At 39.8% G+C, this 15381-nt stretch overlaps 2 protein-coding genes across 3 annotated transcripts in view; one reads left to right on the top strand and one right to left on the bottom strand.

The window, feature by feature from the left end:
• The window catches only part of rgs9a (regulator of G protein signaling 9a), a gene marked incomplete at its 3' end in the record, with an annotated part of 43836 nt that extends 40233 nt beyond the window's left edge, over positions 1 to 3603 (bottom strand). For both annotated transcript variants that reach the window (XM_017441564.3, XM_025002946.2), the window contains 1 exon segment: positions 3433 to 3603. In XM_017441564.3, coding sequence (XP_017297053.2) covers positions 3433 to 3501 — 69 coding nt within the window.
• Positions 3604 to 7713: 4110 nt separating this feature from the next.
• The window catches only part of LOC112449966 (guanine nucleotide-binding protein subunit alpha-13), an 11123-nt gene continuing 3455 nt past the window's right edge, over positions 7714 to 15381 (top strand). The window contains exon 1 of the mRNA XM_025002945.2: positions 7714 to 8060. Coding sequence (XP_024858713.1) covers positions 7778 to 8060 — 283 coding nt within the window. The 5' untranslated portion in view covers positions 7714 to 7777. The remainder of the gene's footprint in view (positions 8061 to 15381) is intronic.

The following is a 15381-nucleotide window of genomic DNA, read 5'->3' on the forward strand; positions in this document are numbered from 1 at the left end:
ATAACAACAGAGAACTCTGAGAAACAGACAGATGCTGTACTGTACTGTGCTTTTTGTGGCACAGGCTGCATGTTGGATCACTACATGGAACAACAAAACAAAACATATCTAATGCTGAATTTAATAGTATCATTTTATTGGTACACGAGGATAATATTTTCACTAAGCACAAAACATGCTTACTGTATTCAGTCTTGTAAAGCCATTTCGGCTCAACTAACCATTTTTGGTTAAACCCGCTCGATCAATGTTTATTACTGTGGCTCTGACAACATGCTAACTCCAGGTAGCTGAAGGCAGCGTTTATACTTGGTGCTTACGTCTGTGCAGTATTCTCCAAAAAGTGGAAATATGGTCCGACCCAAATTACAAAAGGTGCACGACATGACACAGCGCGGGACCTTTGCGCAAGGGCGGGGACAGTGCGATTGCATCACTGTTGTCGTGCGTACCCTTGCCCGGTGAGGTAGATAAAGGTAGCGGTTCTGGGAGTGTGGATGGAAAAAACGTGTTTAAAAAATAACATATTTATAATAAACAAGCAGAGCTTAGCCTGGCGGCCTGCCAGGCTTATAATACACTGGGGGAAACCCTGCAGTTGTTGTAGAAAAGTGGTCTTTAATTAAGTGAGCTCCACATAAAGAAATTTATCTTTTAGCAAAGGTCTTTCTTAAAACCCAGAGCCTTTAACAGCTCCTTTCTAAACTCCTCACAACATTCTTCCTTTCTCAACTTCCACCATTTGGTCCTCTTCTCTGCCTTTACTCTTTTCCACTTCTTCACTATTCGATGCTGGGCACATTCCCCCCTACCACAATCCTACAGTCCACTATCGCCCTCAAGTCACCTCTTCTAGGTAATCTACCTGTGTTCTCCTGTCTCCATTCTTATAGGTCACCCTGTTTTCCTCCCTCTTTTGGAAATAGGTGTTTACTACATCCAGTTCCATCCTCTTGGCAAAATCCACCACCATCTGTCCTTCCTGGTTCCTGTCCTTGACACCAAACCTTCCCATCACCTCCGTGTTTCCTTCACCAACATGTCCATTCAGATCTGCTCTGTTCACCACTGTCTTATCTCTGGGAACACATGATGGTTGGTATTAGGCCTGTCACAATAACAAATTTTGCTGGACGATTAATTGTCTCAGAAATTATTGTCATAAACGATAGTATCATTTGGAGGCCATTTTAAACTAATGTAATGAACACAATAGTGCAAGTACATCCTCTCAAAGATTAATAAACTTTACTTTCAAAAGAACACTTAACACTGGAACACAAAATAAACAAAACAACTGAAAACAAAAAGAAAATGGACCCTCAGCCTCCGTTAACAAGGAATGCACAAAAACGAAAATAAAACCTAAATTCCACCAAAACAGTACAGATTATGAAGTGTTAAAAACTAAACTGCCCTTCAAAAATAATAATCATTCATTTTATATAGAGAAGAAGAACAGAACTGCCAGTTTTATAAACAGAAAGTGCAAACTAACAAAAGCACACGGCGACATACCGGCTCTCAAAGGTTCAGCGGTTCGCCTCGGTCATTTGGTTTGAATCTGAAGTGCTCCCACACTGCTGCTGTTACTTCCAGCTTCAAACTAATTCCATTTAGCTCTTTAACTTTAGCTATTTTCCCCCAATATCAAACAGCATTTCTTTAGGTTGCTAACTCCGAGCGGGGGCTAACGCTGCAGCACTAAAAGCCGAGGCGCCTTGGCTGGCTACCTGACGCGATAGGCCACACCCCCTTACACTAAGAGAAAGGAAGAGGTCAGTGAAGAGCAGCGGGGCCTTTTGACATCCAGTGTCTTCAGTAGAAAGACAGAGAGAGACACGAAGAAACGATAACGCTAATAAACAAAACTTATCGACCTCATTTTTTTTATCGTGTGATTAATTGATTTATCGTTTATCGCGACAGGCCTGGTTGGGCAGCACAATGGTTTAGTGGTTAGCCCTGTTGTCTCACAGGAAGAAGATCCAGGGTTCAAGCCCCAGGCTGGACCTTGGGTCTTTCTGTGTGGAGTTTGCATGTTCTCCTCCTTTTTGCATGGGTTTTCTCTGGGCACTACAGTTTCCTCCCTCAGTCTAAAAAGCATGTTAGGCTGCCTTCAGGCCCAAGCCGTCCTTGAAAAAGAGATCTGAGATTTTAATGCGACTTACCTGGTTAAGTAAAGGTTAATAAATAAATGGGATAACCACTGACAACACTGAACATCAGACCTTCCACTTTCTACTTTCAGACATATCACCCTTTGTGACACTCTTTTCATCTCGACTACATTCCTCTGCTAACTCCTCCTTCAGAACCACCTCTACTCCATTTGTCTTCCTATCCTCACCATGGTAAAACAGCTTAAACCCTGGCCCAATGCTGTGAGGCTTGCTGCCCTTCCACTTGGTCTCTTGCACCCATAGTACATCTACCTTCAGCCAGCTCTCTACCTTTACCTGTCATTGTCCTTACATTTAGAGTTTCTACCCTCAGTCATACACACTTGACTTTCCTCTTCTCCCTCTGTCTCAGGCACGTTTCCCTCCTCGTGGACTTCGACTACAGTAGCACAATTTCCACCAGGACCAGTGACAGTCATTCTTAATATGGGCCTTGACTGATCCAGTATGGTGTTGCTTGGATAAACTTGCATGTTAGTTTTGGCATAAGTGTTTTACGCAAGATACAGTTAATTAAAACCTGCACCAGCCATGGGAGCGGTGATCACGTTAACATCCATTTGCTTTAGCTAGCCTTTTGCTATTTTTAGCTTTTAGTTAGCATTTTGCTATGTTGCACCTTTAACTAGTATTTTGCTACTTATAGCTTCTATAGATAGAGTTTTGATCCTTTGAGTCTTGACAACTCGGTTTCAGTTTCTTTAGGAAATGTCAGCAAAGTCACTTACATTGCATTTTAACAGAAAATGTTTCTCCAGTAAACGTTGTTTCTTTCTGTCTTTCAGCACCTCATATTTTATCAAAGTTATTTTAGTCTGCAAAGTTTATAAAGTCTGTTTTTGCCACTTAATACTTTCTACTGTATTGACACCTGACTGCAGGCAGCAAAGCTAATAAGATTGAAGGTGGAATTACAGATTATCTTTAGTGGGCTTATGCTCTTCTGCTGGCAAACAAATTCTGTCCAGTCCTTATTGAAATTCACAAGTATATACTTGAAAGTTGTTTAAACTCCAGATAATGTTCAGTGTTTGCTTTTATTGTATTTAAAACTTACAGAAGCCCAAAAGAAAATAAATTACTACATTTATCAGCTGTGAGATTTTCCAACAGGAAATCATAAGATAGTTTATGATGATAACATGTAAGAATCTGATAATCAACTTGAACAATGTGAGCATATTCAACATGTACTCCAAAGGAAGCAATGTGTTATGTAGACTATAATAATAATATTTCTACCACCTACCTTTCTGAGGCAGTGGATACGTGAGCGGAAGTGCTGTCCCCGGTTTGGGCGTGCTGTTCTGATGGTCATATTTGCAGCTTGATGAAGCCCAAATCAAATCAGTTGATGTGTAAATGTAGCTGTGAGGTATCCCACATATGATAGGTGTAGCTGCAGACGATGTTAACGCACTCCTCCTGGATGATTACAGGACAGGAGGGGGAAGTTCGATTTATCCACCAATCAGCTGAAGGAAATCCCTCAGTCCCTCAGCCTGCAAAGAATTTCTGTGAAAACATCTAAATGCTAGCTCTGGATTTAGATTTATTATCGCCCACCCCCTAAGGGCAATAATGTTTTTTTTTTACCTGTGTCTGTGTTTAATTGTCTGTTAACAAAATATCTCATAAGTGAACAACATTTAATGAAATTCTCAGAAGGTAATCACTGTACATCTACAATAGATTAACTTTTGAAATCAACTCAATTCAAGATGGCTGCCACAGCTGATCGATCTTAGCCAACAAATAAATAGACATAACTCAGTCAATGTTACACATATTGAGCTAAACTTTGGTGTGGTAGTTGCTGAGTGCTAACATATCACATGAGATCTCACAATATAGCAATAAATATTACAATAAATTGTCAGAACATTTCAATTTACAATTGAGCGAAGTGGCTACAACTCTGTCATTACTCATCGTAAGATGACTTTAGTTTAAAACTCTGACATGAAAGGTGACGGGCAATATGCTAGATCTTGAATTTGACCATAACAAATCTGATATTATTCTTATTTTTTTAAGTGGCAAGAAAGAGAAGAGTCATGATTTCAGAAATAACTATTCTTTAATGATTTGAACTTTATTAAATAATTAAACTGAGGTTGTTCAAAGACCTATCTACAACAGGTAAGATACTGCTTATTACTTCTACACAAAACTCTACTTTAAAATGGAGATGAATCAAGTACCCCACATCTAAAACATGCAGGATAGTGGCCCTCCAGGACCAGGATTGGACACCGCTGAAGTAGACAAAACAACCTCTGCTTCAAACCTGTTGACCCAGATATGGATTTAACAAGTCTTTGAAAAGTAAGCATGTAATCCTCTACCTCCTTACACAGAAATGGAATGGAGGCATGATGGTGGAGAGGGGAGAATCTGCTGGATCTTTGTGTGAGTCCATCATTCTGTCAGTGAGCAGTGAGTCAGAATCCAAAAATGCTAACTCAAACATGGAGAACTAGGTGAACAAAATGAAGTATCTTAAAACAAACAAAAAGCTGTCAGGGCAGCAAATACAAATACAAAAACTAAAACTAAAATGCAACTAAACATCAAGTAGCACACAGAGAGCAAGTGACAAGAGCAAACAGTATGATCGACTGGAGAGTGAGAGAGGAGTGACTGCTAATTGGGAACAGGTGGGAATGTGTTAAACTAGAGCAGGTGTGAATGGTAAACTGAAGGCAAGGTGCAATGATACAGGGAACACAAGGAATAAACTAATTACAACAGCAAAGAACTCAAACAACAAGCACAAAAACCCAAGATCATGACAATATCTGTCAAACTTATAGCAAGTGCAGTGTTTTCTGAAGTCAGTTAGTGGTCGCATCCATCTTGAATTAAGTTTCCAAAGCTTGATGAGTTGTCCAAAAGTGACATTCACCCAGTCGTTCATGAAATATTTTGCTAACAGATAGGCAGGGCCGACTCCAAGACTTAATACCAACGTTTTAAGCAAAGATGTTGCGTAATGTGTGGAGCAATATCTTAGCTACTACCACAGCAAATTTTAGTTCAGTTTCTGTAAAACTGCTTGAGTTGTAGCCATTTTTGTTTTGGCTAAGGTTTATTAGATGTGGTAACCATCTTGAATCAGACTAACTTAAAAAAAAGTTGCATATGTCCATCCACTGATTACTTTCTGAGAGTTTCAATTTGGTTCAGTGGTCCATAAGATTTTATTAGAACAGGCACGCGGTCAATAAAAGCGTAAAAAAAGTTTGAATTAAAATCAACTATTATTCTTTTGTCCAATGTTGTCCTGTCTGCCGACGAGTCTGAAGATCGGAGCCCATCTCAAAGACGATGCTGCAGAAGAATCTGACCCACCCGAGCTGTGTGAAGCTGACACCCCACCCACGTCCAAAAATCCAGCAAATAGTCTGAATGGTTAGTGCTCCGTTTGTGCAGGTTTGTGCCGGTTTGTGCCGTTAAAATTTTCGTTTGTGCAGCTTTGGTTTCTGAGATATTAAAAATTATTTTTTAGGTCATCCAGAGTTCACCATCCCCCCATCTTGCTCCAAAACAAACCAAAGNCTTTTGCCAGATGATGAAAACTTGTCATTATATTCAACTTTTTCTGGTATAAATTTAATCCAATCTTCAAATGGAACTTCAAGCTGAAAATCTGAACATTGTTCAGGAGAAGTGGTGTCTGAGTCAAACTCGGTGTCCACAGGGCTTTCAGGATCACTTTCTTGATTTATTTCCAAGCATGACCAGATGTTTTGTCTGTTTAGCTTTACAAATGTGTACAGACTTTTTGCAGACATTTTATTTCCCAACTGCTGACTTATTTCTGTCCAGACAGCGGCAGCTGGAGTGGCTATCTGGCCGTTTTCTAGGATAGCCTCTTTTGACTTGCAGAGAACTCCGAAAAGAGACTCTCTGTCTACTGCTGGCTGTCGAGGCATCTAGTTAAAAAATAAAAAGGCTTTGATTAGCATTGCTTAAAATAATTCTTGCCTACATGATTTCAAAGAAGCCACAAAACATTGGTATTCTAGCAGTGTCTGCACAATTACAATAGTCTTGAACTAAAAAAAGTAAAGTTGGCTTTCATAGTTTAATTTCTAACATTTAAGCTAATTAAAAAAAATCAATAATGCATTGTTACTAGTCTGGTGACTTGACAATTTAAGTACCTGTTAAATTTTAATTTTCCCTTGGAATAAATTATTTTTGAATTTAATTCAGAAGATGTGCCCTTTATGCATATGCTTAAGTGTTAATGATTCAATATAAATGTAAAGGCTGCAAGATAGTGCCTCTCTATGTTTCAATAGGTTTAAAAAGTCTGGACTTCAAATATAAGTTGTGAATTTAAATAAATGCATATGTAAGCTAGCCCTGCATACATCCTCTCTGCTTTTACAGGGATGGATTGCATTGAGTCAATATTTTATGTGAAACCTGAGCATTAATTTACTTACCTTGTTCAAAAATCAAAGTCAGAGGGTTGGAAAAATTCCAAAAATTACTCATTCAAAACGATTTCTTTGAGACTGCTAGAATAATTTTAACGAGAGGTTGAAATTACACTTGCTCTGCCGCCAAAACAAGATGGGGGGGCTCACTACAGTGTGGGTGGAGCCAATCCCAGTTGACGTTGTGTGAGAACTATGTCAAAGTTCACAAAAAATTTGATGTGCTTTTAAAAATCCTTGAAGCCCATACACATTTAATGTCAGAAATAGGATGAAATGATAAAAATAATTCAATTATTGTGGAGAGACCGCTATATTCGTGAGAAAACATTGCTATCTTAAAACATTTCTTGAAATGAGACAAATTTCTTCTTGTTCAAAATCTTTATTGAAGTTCAAAACAAAAGAAGGTACACATGGTACAACAGCTGAAAATCTGAAGAATTTAAACGAGCTAGCCCACTTTGGTTTGTTTTGGAGCAAGATGGGGGGATGGTGAACTCTGGATGACCTAAAAAATAATTTTTAATATCTCAGAAACCAAAGCTGCACAAACGGAGCACTAACCATTCAGACTATTTGCTGGATTTTTGGACGTGGGTGGGGTGTCAGCTTCCACCCGAACAGTGATGCTGGCGCGCGCTCGGCAGGCGGCTCCTCCGACTGCTGCTGAGTTCAATGTTGGCTCGTTCAATTTGTGGGACTCCATTTGTAGTCATTTAATAGTAAAACAAGTATTTACCTAATCTGTTATTATTAAAAGATCCATTATTAAAACATTGCCGAAAATGAATCGGTGAATTTTATTCATATAAGCATACAAGCACTTTGGGTCGCTTTGCTGCTGAAAAGTGCTATATAAATAAATTTCACTTCACTTCACTAATGGAGGTGTTGAATTCAATATGTGGGATATTGAATTTTTACATTGCATTTGTTAAGAAAACATTGGGATTGACAATTACGCTGACAAACTTAACAACGTAAAGATCGGCTTGTCTTTCATTTCGTGAAAATGGTGTTAGTTTGTGGAGCACAGCAGTAATCCTTTCCGCAGATTCCCACGGCACATGAAGGCATCAGGGGTCCGGGTGAGCTCAGCCTTCCTCGCTGACTGACTGTATCGATGAAGTTGTTTCAAAGATGGCGGACTTCCTGCCGTCCCGCTCCATTTTATCTGTATGTTTTCCTAACTGTTTTCTCACAAGCGGCGAGGCAGAGCAGCTGCGGAAGTCGAAGGAGATAGATAAGGATATTCATCGAGATAAGACTTACGTTAAAAGGCTGGTAAAGATCTTATTACTGGGAGCGGGCGAGAGCGGCAAGTCCACTTTCCTCAAACAGATGCGCATTATCCACGGGCAGGACTTCGATCAGAAGGCCAAAGAAGAATTCAGAGCTACAATTTTTAGTAATGTTATTAAAGGTAAGCCTACAGCCAAAGCTTGCTGTGCTGGTTTTGTTGGCCCTTTGTACTGCTCGTTTACTTGATGGTGAGAAGCGTATTGTGTGTGGGAAGTCAGGAGCCACGCTAGCTGCGACTGCAGGGATTGTTTGGAGCACTTTCTGTGTTCGACACCCCCAGCCTGCTTTGTTGCTGAAACAACCGAGAAACATCCGTGTTATTTCTGTCTGTGTAACCCCTTATCTCACTGGGCTAAAGGCGCTCACCAGGGGCTCGCTGTTCGCGGAGGTTGTCGCGCATGAGTCGCAGAAGCGTTGCAGTCGCGTCGCTTGAAGTTTGTGAAGTAAATCTGTGCAACACATTTTCTCTCGACATAGTCAGGGTTTTCTTGGGTGTGTCTCGAACCTTGAGCCCAGAGCTGACAGGAGACAATCACAGCTGGAGACATGTGCAGTGCTGAATGACTGTGTTTACATTAGCTGTTTCTAGAGAGAGACATCTTGAATAACTTCATCTGAAAAAGCTCAAATTGAGTTGTTATGGCTAAAAGGACAACACCAGCAACTAGCTACTGAAGAGACAAAGGTAACAAAAAACGAGCTAAAAGTAGCAGAATAGTAGTGAAAAGTATTAAAAATAACAAAAATTGAGCAAGCGTGATGAAGCATATTTTAAAAAGAACAATATTGTTGTCAAAACAGAACAGATCTCAATGTATTTCTATGAATCAAATATTTGTAAATAAAGTGAAAAGGGATAACAGTTTGTACACTATGAAAACTTAAAAAAGTCACAGTACCATTTCCTGAATGAGCTGAAGTTTTGATATATGAATGACTAAAATAGCACAAAATCTACAGAAGTAATTAGCATTCACACTGTAATTGAAAAGTGGTCCAACTGTGTTTGTCTTCATTTCTCACTCACTCCAGCTGATTAAATAATAAATGTGAGGGCGGCTGTCAAGCTGGGGACAAAGCGGGCCGATGTGGGTGGAGGTGGGCCTACAATACAGTTTTGTAAGTCATGCATGCAAAATATGCTGAGATTTTCAAAACTGTATGTTTGTGATTACAAACACAGAATTCAGTGACACAGCAACAGAAAATTTGCCCATTTCCTTGTACGTTTTTTTTGTTTCTTTACAATTTCGACTCCCTCATTCGTCTCTAGCAGTTGCAGCCCAGTGAGATACTACCTTGGCTGTGGGAGCGAGGGGTGACATCTGCTTGTGCTTATTTGGGTCTTTTTAGATCTTGTCCACACGGGAACAGTCTCTTTTCGAAAACAATCTTTTTTTCTGGAAATGTTTTCATGCGAATGGAAGCAGAAAATGCCCCAAATACTGCAGTAACTGTACCAGGCCTGTGTGTGTTGCTGTGTCACTGCCTCAGAAACACACTAGAACCAGGAAAGAAGACAGCATGGGGCATGCAGCGATGCAGTGTTGTTGAAAGGTAAATGAAGTGATAAACCCTGTTGGCCTTAGATTATTTGGTGAAATGAAGATATTTTTTCTTGCTGTTTTATTCAAACCAGTGTTATTGTTCACCAGTCTTAGCTGCTCATTGAAATAAATCAGTATATGAAGGATTGGTTGTAGATGAGCAACTAGTGTCTGCAACACAAATACAAGCATGTCATTTGTCACTACTGGGGTTTTCGGTTAGTTGAGAAGTAAAATTATGACATCCTTGTTTCCAAAAGTTTTGTTTAGGCTTTGCACATAAAAAAACACAAGGGCGGCATTTAATAATTTTCTCATTCTGGATCCCAGTTTTGAAAAATGTAGTTTGGAGGGTTCCTAAAACACAACGTTTTGTGTATGGATGGGGCCTTGTATTTTACAAATGTTGTCCTTTCTCTGTGCTCAGTCTCACATGTTGTTCAGAATGCGTTGACAATTGAAGTGCTCCTCATTGCTCCTCTTAACACTTGAACACACCTCCTGGTCCTGTTTGTGTGAAGGGAGTGACACCAAAACTATTGTTTACTGTAAACTCTCCTATCACCTGCTGAGATCATGGATATTCTTGTCTACCTGAGCTAACCACATGGCAGGCAAGCTTCTCTGTTGACCCAAACAGCTAAAACAGTTCCCCAATCAGTCACTGTGGCACAAAAACATGACCTCATTTTGTATGCAAGCTGTCAGCTGCCCATTGGCTAATATAATAGATGTTTTGTTGTTTGACATTGTAAAAATCCCTCTGCATGCATTTGAAACAATAACATAGTGTATTTGTAGTGATTGTTACTTGACAGTGGGTTGCAATAAGGAGAGCTCCAGAGTTACAGAAACTGAGATGAGAAGGGTTGGTGAGGCCTGTGACAACCATACAACTGTTTTGAGAGAAAACAGTTGCAAGAAAACTGAGAATGAGAAATGTTTTGAGACATTTTGGAGACTTCTCATGAATGCTGTTCACCACCTACTGTCCAACAGCCACAGCCCAGTGAGATACTGATTTAAAGTCCTCAGAGTCAGAGTTTTCTTTTATTTCGCTGTCTCAAAGTTAGTTAGTTTTCTCATCATTTGTTGTTCATTTAAAGTCGGACATAGAGTAGAAGCTTCATCTGCAGCCTAAATGCTTTTATAACAAGTTTTCTCTAGTTTCTGTGGATCAGATTTGTTAACAAAAAAAAGTCAAAATTTGTATTACTTGGCACTTGTAGTGCGACTCTGTAAGGAACTTTTTTTTTTATCAAGCCCATATGCCATTTAGTTCTGTTTATTTAAAAAAATGGAAATGAGCACCTCTCTCTTACCCTGCTGCTGTCTGAACAGTGTTTATATGCTGGTAGTTCCTGCATTTTGTTGCCTGCCTCATTGTACTATGAACCTTTTCTTTCTCTCAGGTTTTTTTTACTGTTGATGGTCTTTTTGTGCACAGACAGCATTTTAATGATTAAAAAACACAATTATTACAGCTGAATAGTTATTTCCACAGTTGTACATTTTCATGTAAAATGAAAGCATTTTTGTGTTATTAAGAAAAAGTTTCTTCTTACCAGAGTTTGAAGCCCACCACTGTGTTTGAAGTAAGTCAGAAATTTGACCTGTTTATTTGTGGTTCTAGGTTCACCATATGACTGAAGTGCATTAGTGATGGGCAATGGGGTTAAATGGTTCCATCAGCCATCATCAGTCCAAAAACCTACAATTGGCAGTATAATTATCAACTGCCTTTAAGTGTGTTTTTGTTTGTTTGTTTTGGAGGAGAGACAGGATGATCAGTCCCATTCTCTGTACAACTGTGGACGTCAGCTGTTTGTGGCCAGAAGAAATACAAAGTCACAGATTTGAAATTAAATTTTGATTTTAAACCAAAGTCACTAAGAACATTTGACAAAAAATGTGCCACAAAAACCTGAGCTGATATTAAGCTCTACAAATGAAGGTAAACATGTTGAAAAACCTGTGAGCTTGTAGCTTTGATTTGAGCACCTGTAGAAAATGTGTAAATGTATTTAAATATTTCATGTGCAAATGAGTTTTGCACAAATATTTTCTGAACATAAAGTCACAGAAAAAACAGTTACAAATGTGTAAAGTTACATTTACATATATATAACACAATGGAACAGTGGTTAGAGTTGGCCTCCCGGCAAGTAGGTTGCAGGTTTGCATCCCAGTCTGGGGCCTTTCTGGGTGGAGCTTACATGTTCTCCCTGTGCTCACATTGGTTTACTCCTGCTACTCCAGTTTCTTCCCACAGACCAAAAACATGCCTATTAGGTTCACTGGTAACTCTAAATTGTCCCTAGATGTAAGTGACCATGTGAATGGTTGTTTGTCTCTATGTGTCCCTGTGATGGACTGGAGACCTGTCCAGGGTGTCCCCCGTCTCACAATGACTGCTGGAAATGGGTGATTCGGAAAGGAGAAGCGGATAAAGAAAATGGATGAATGGATAACAGCTATATACACGTAATACATCGTTTATTTGGATGTCATTTTTCTAACTTGTGTGTGTGTATATGATATATACACACACATGCATACACAGGGGTGCAACTACATACGTTCTGAGGTGTATGCGAACACATCATCGCCCCCCTCTCTCCTGTATGAGGAAATTTAACTTTTCTAGAGCCTTGTAACCCTTCAGTAAATGACTTGCTGGATATATTTCTTGAATGATATCTCTTGAAACATCGCAGGTAGTCAGGGCATATGTGGTCACTGATTCCTCCAGCTCAGCTTTTGCTTTTTATTATCTGTTGTATTGTAAATAGGCCTACGACTACAGCAAACAGCTGCAAGACAACAACAGCCACCTTTCACAAGTTAAAATAAGGGACACTCACCACGGTGAGGTGCCCACAGAAGTGGTATACTTTATTTTATGGCTGTTTTTGTAAAAACAAAAAAAACAATAGTGCAATTATTACAGAGGTGGGTTAGATACCCCAATATTGTACACCAATCAGAGTAGTATAACTGCAACATGTTAAGCAGAAGTAGATTAATCTTTAAATAAGCAAGTGTAACAAGTATTTGGTAAAAGGTCTACTAAAGTAACTGATCATAACACCAGATTTATTATTTTAAATTCATGTCAGACAGCCAAAAGTAAGTTCTGTGCAAATTCTGGTATTTTAAAGACTAAAACCAAAATATTTATAAGGAGTTAGGTTCTGAGGCTGGTTCTAGACCAGATGTACCACGGGGGCCAGATTAGTCAGTGTTTTTTCATGGGTAGCAATTAAAAAAGAATGAAACAAAAAACAGGGCAATATTTCATCATTTAATATATAAGTGAGCCAAAGAGCCACTTGTGTCAGCCCCTGTCCAGAACCACCCATGGGCTGCAGGTCGGTGTCTGAGGCATTGGTTAGCAGGTTTGCCTTCATTCTTATAGCTTGATAGGAAGTCAGGTTATCCAAACTGGTAAACCACATTAATAAAATAATACTGATCACAGAACACTGTAAAAACTTTAACATAAAGTATATATTTATGTTAGTAAAGATATAAATATTTTTCCTACACAGAAATCCCTAACAAACTATTTTAATGTAGGACAAATAAACTCTTCACAGTATTTATTTATTTACTGTTAATCTGTTATTATAATTTGTTCTTGAAATTGCTGTTTATATTATTTTGATTATTACTATATGAAAAAACATACCATCCAAATTCAATATCCTAATCCAATAATCAAACCATAATAGTCTACTAAAAGCACAAAAAGAAACTTAATTGATCACAGCAAAATGTTCTGTATCATATGGGTCCCAGGAGCTGATAGAGGGATTAAGAGACACTGATGTCTGGTTCTTCTGGGTTCTGACGGGTCTGCAATGTTTCTACTGATCCATTCTGTCTGGTATCATTCAGCACACCGGGCCACACATTGTTTTTATTGTCTGTGTTCATCCTCACTGACGCTGTTCATCCTGGGATGTGCGTCTTCCCACTCACGCCTGTACTTTTGCAAGAGTTTTAGCTTCTAATGACATGGTGAGGTATTGGATGGCCATTTTAAAAAGACGCAGGTTGATAGCAGCTCACATCGGCTGTGTCCGTCTCTAGGCAACCGTGACGACAGCGTTGGACCGGAGCGGGTGGCTCCCGCCACGACAATTTAGCTAGGCTAGTCTTAATATTTCCTGTATTTTATTTTGGTCATTATTGTTACACTTAGTGTGGATATGTGTGTGATAGGCGGGTCTATTGGACAAATATAGAAATACGGAACAAATCGCGTTCTGTATTGGTTCAAAACAGGACGCAACATTTAACAGACAAATACGGGACGACTCCGTATTTACGGGACGGGTGGCAACCCTAGCCACCTCTCATTTTAGGCTAGCTTAAGCTAACCTGAATATTTACAACCCTCCTGTTGACACACTGACATTACTTACCTACTGTGTTTCAACCACTTTGAAAACCTTTTCTTCATCCTTCCAACATCTTTATCCCTCTCCCTCTTCCGTTTTCTGTTTTGTGCCCCGGAGAGCTTTTTTTTCTGCCGCTCCATCTTTAGCTCCCTGTTGTCAAGTGCACCACTGTGTGGGAGGGGGGAGCGACAGGAGGGGAGGTGAAGGAGCGGAGGGGTGCCTAATCAGTGCTGTTCCTCTGTTATTGATCGTTTCATACATGCACAAACTGCAGGTAAATATAGAAAATGCCGACTAGAAAAAAATTTCCCCACATCGTTTTTGCGCCGCCTCTAGAGTGGCGCCCCTATATGTTGCATACAGTGCATACCCACTTTTTGCACCACTGTGCATACATACACATATAGGTCTGTCGCGATAAACGATAAATCAATTAATCGCACAATAAAAAAAAAATGAGGTCAATAAGTTTCATTTATCAGCGTTATCGTTTCTTTGTGTCTCTCTCTCTTTCTACCGAAGACACTGGATGTCAAAAGGCCCCGCTGCTCTTCACTGACCCCTCCCTTTCTCTTAGCGTAAGGGGGCGTGACCTATCGCGTCAGGTAGCCAGCCTCGGTGCCTTGGCTTGTACCTCTTTAGCGTTAGCCCCCGCTAGGAGTTAGCAACCTAAAGAAATGCTGTTTGATATTGGGGGAAAAAACGAAATGGAATTAGTTTGAAGCTGGAAGTAACAGCAGCGGTGTGGGAGCAGGCCGACAGCCTGAGATCAGTTTGTGATTCAGAGCAGTTTATTATTCATGAAAAAAATATAAACAATCCATGTGTGATTAAACAAACGTCGTAGTCTGAAAATGCTGTTGATTAGTTTACTCTGGTGTGAGAGTTCAGAAACAATACCCTGAAACACGCTCATGTTGTTCACGAGTTAGCATCCAGTGATCTCGGGTAATCGGTTCTCACCGTTCCACGTTCCCAACTTGGTCGTTATGCGCATTGTTTAGTCAGCCATCCTGGTCCCTGTGATTATCAGAATCTGAATAGTTTTCATCTGATTCTGGATGCCTCACTCTCTGCCACACTGCCAACGTTTTAACAGTTTGTCAGCTGCTCTACCAGAGAAAACAAGACATTGGATTTGTTTTACACAAATGTCAATGATTCATATATTTCCAAAACAAGACCTCCTCTGAGTAAATCAGATCACAACCTTGTTTTTCTCTGCTCACAATATAAACCCCTTGTCCAGAGACTACCTGTTACAAAAGGGACTGTGAGAAAGTGGTCACAGGAAGCTGAAGAAGCCCTACAGCAGTGTTTCTCAACCTTTTTTGGGCCAGCGCCCCCCTATCCATTATCAAGGCCTCTTACCGCCCCCCTCCCACCCCCCACCCTTTTTTTTTGCCTGGTTACGTGAATAAATTGTTTTTATTCATGGACTTATATAATACCTGATCTTGGGTATGGCCCATCAGAACATCTTTGTGGG

The sequence above is a fragment of the Kryptolebias marmoratus genome, linkage group LG12 (assembly GCF_001649575.2).
Source record: "Kryptolebias marmoratus isolate JLee-2015 linkage group LG12, ASM164957v2, whole genome shotgun sequence".
NCBI lineage: Eukaryota > Metazoa > Chordata > Actinopteri > Cyprinodontiformes > Rivulidae > Kryptolebias > Kryptolebias marmoratus.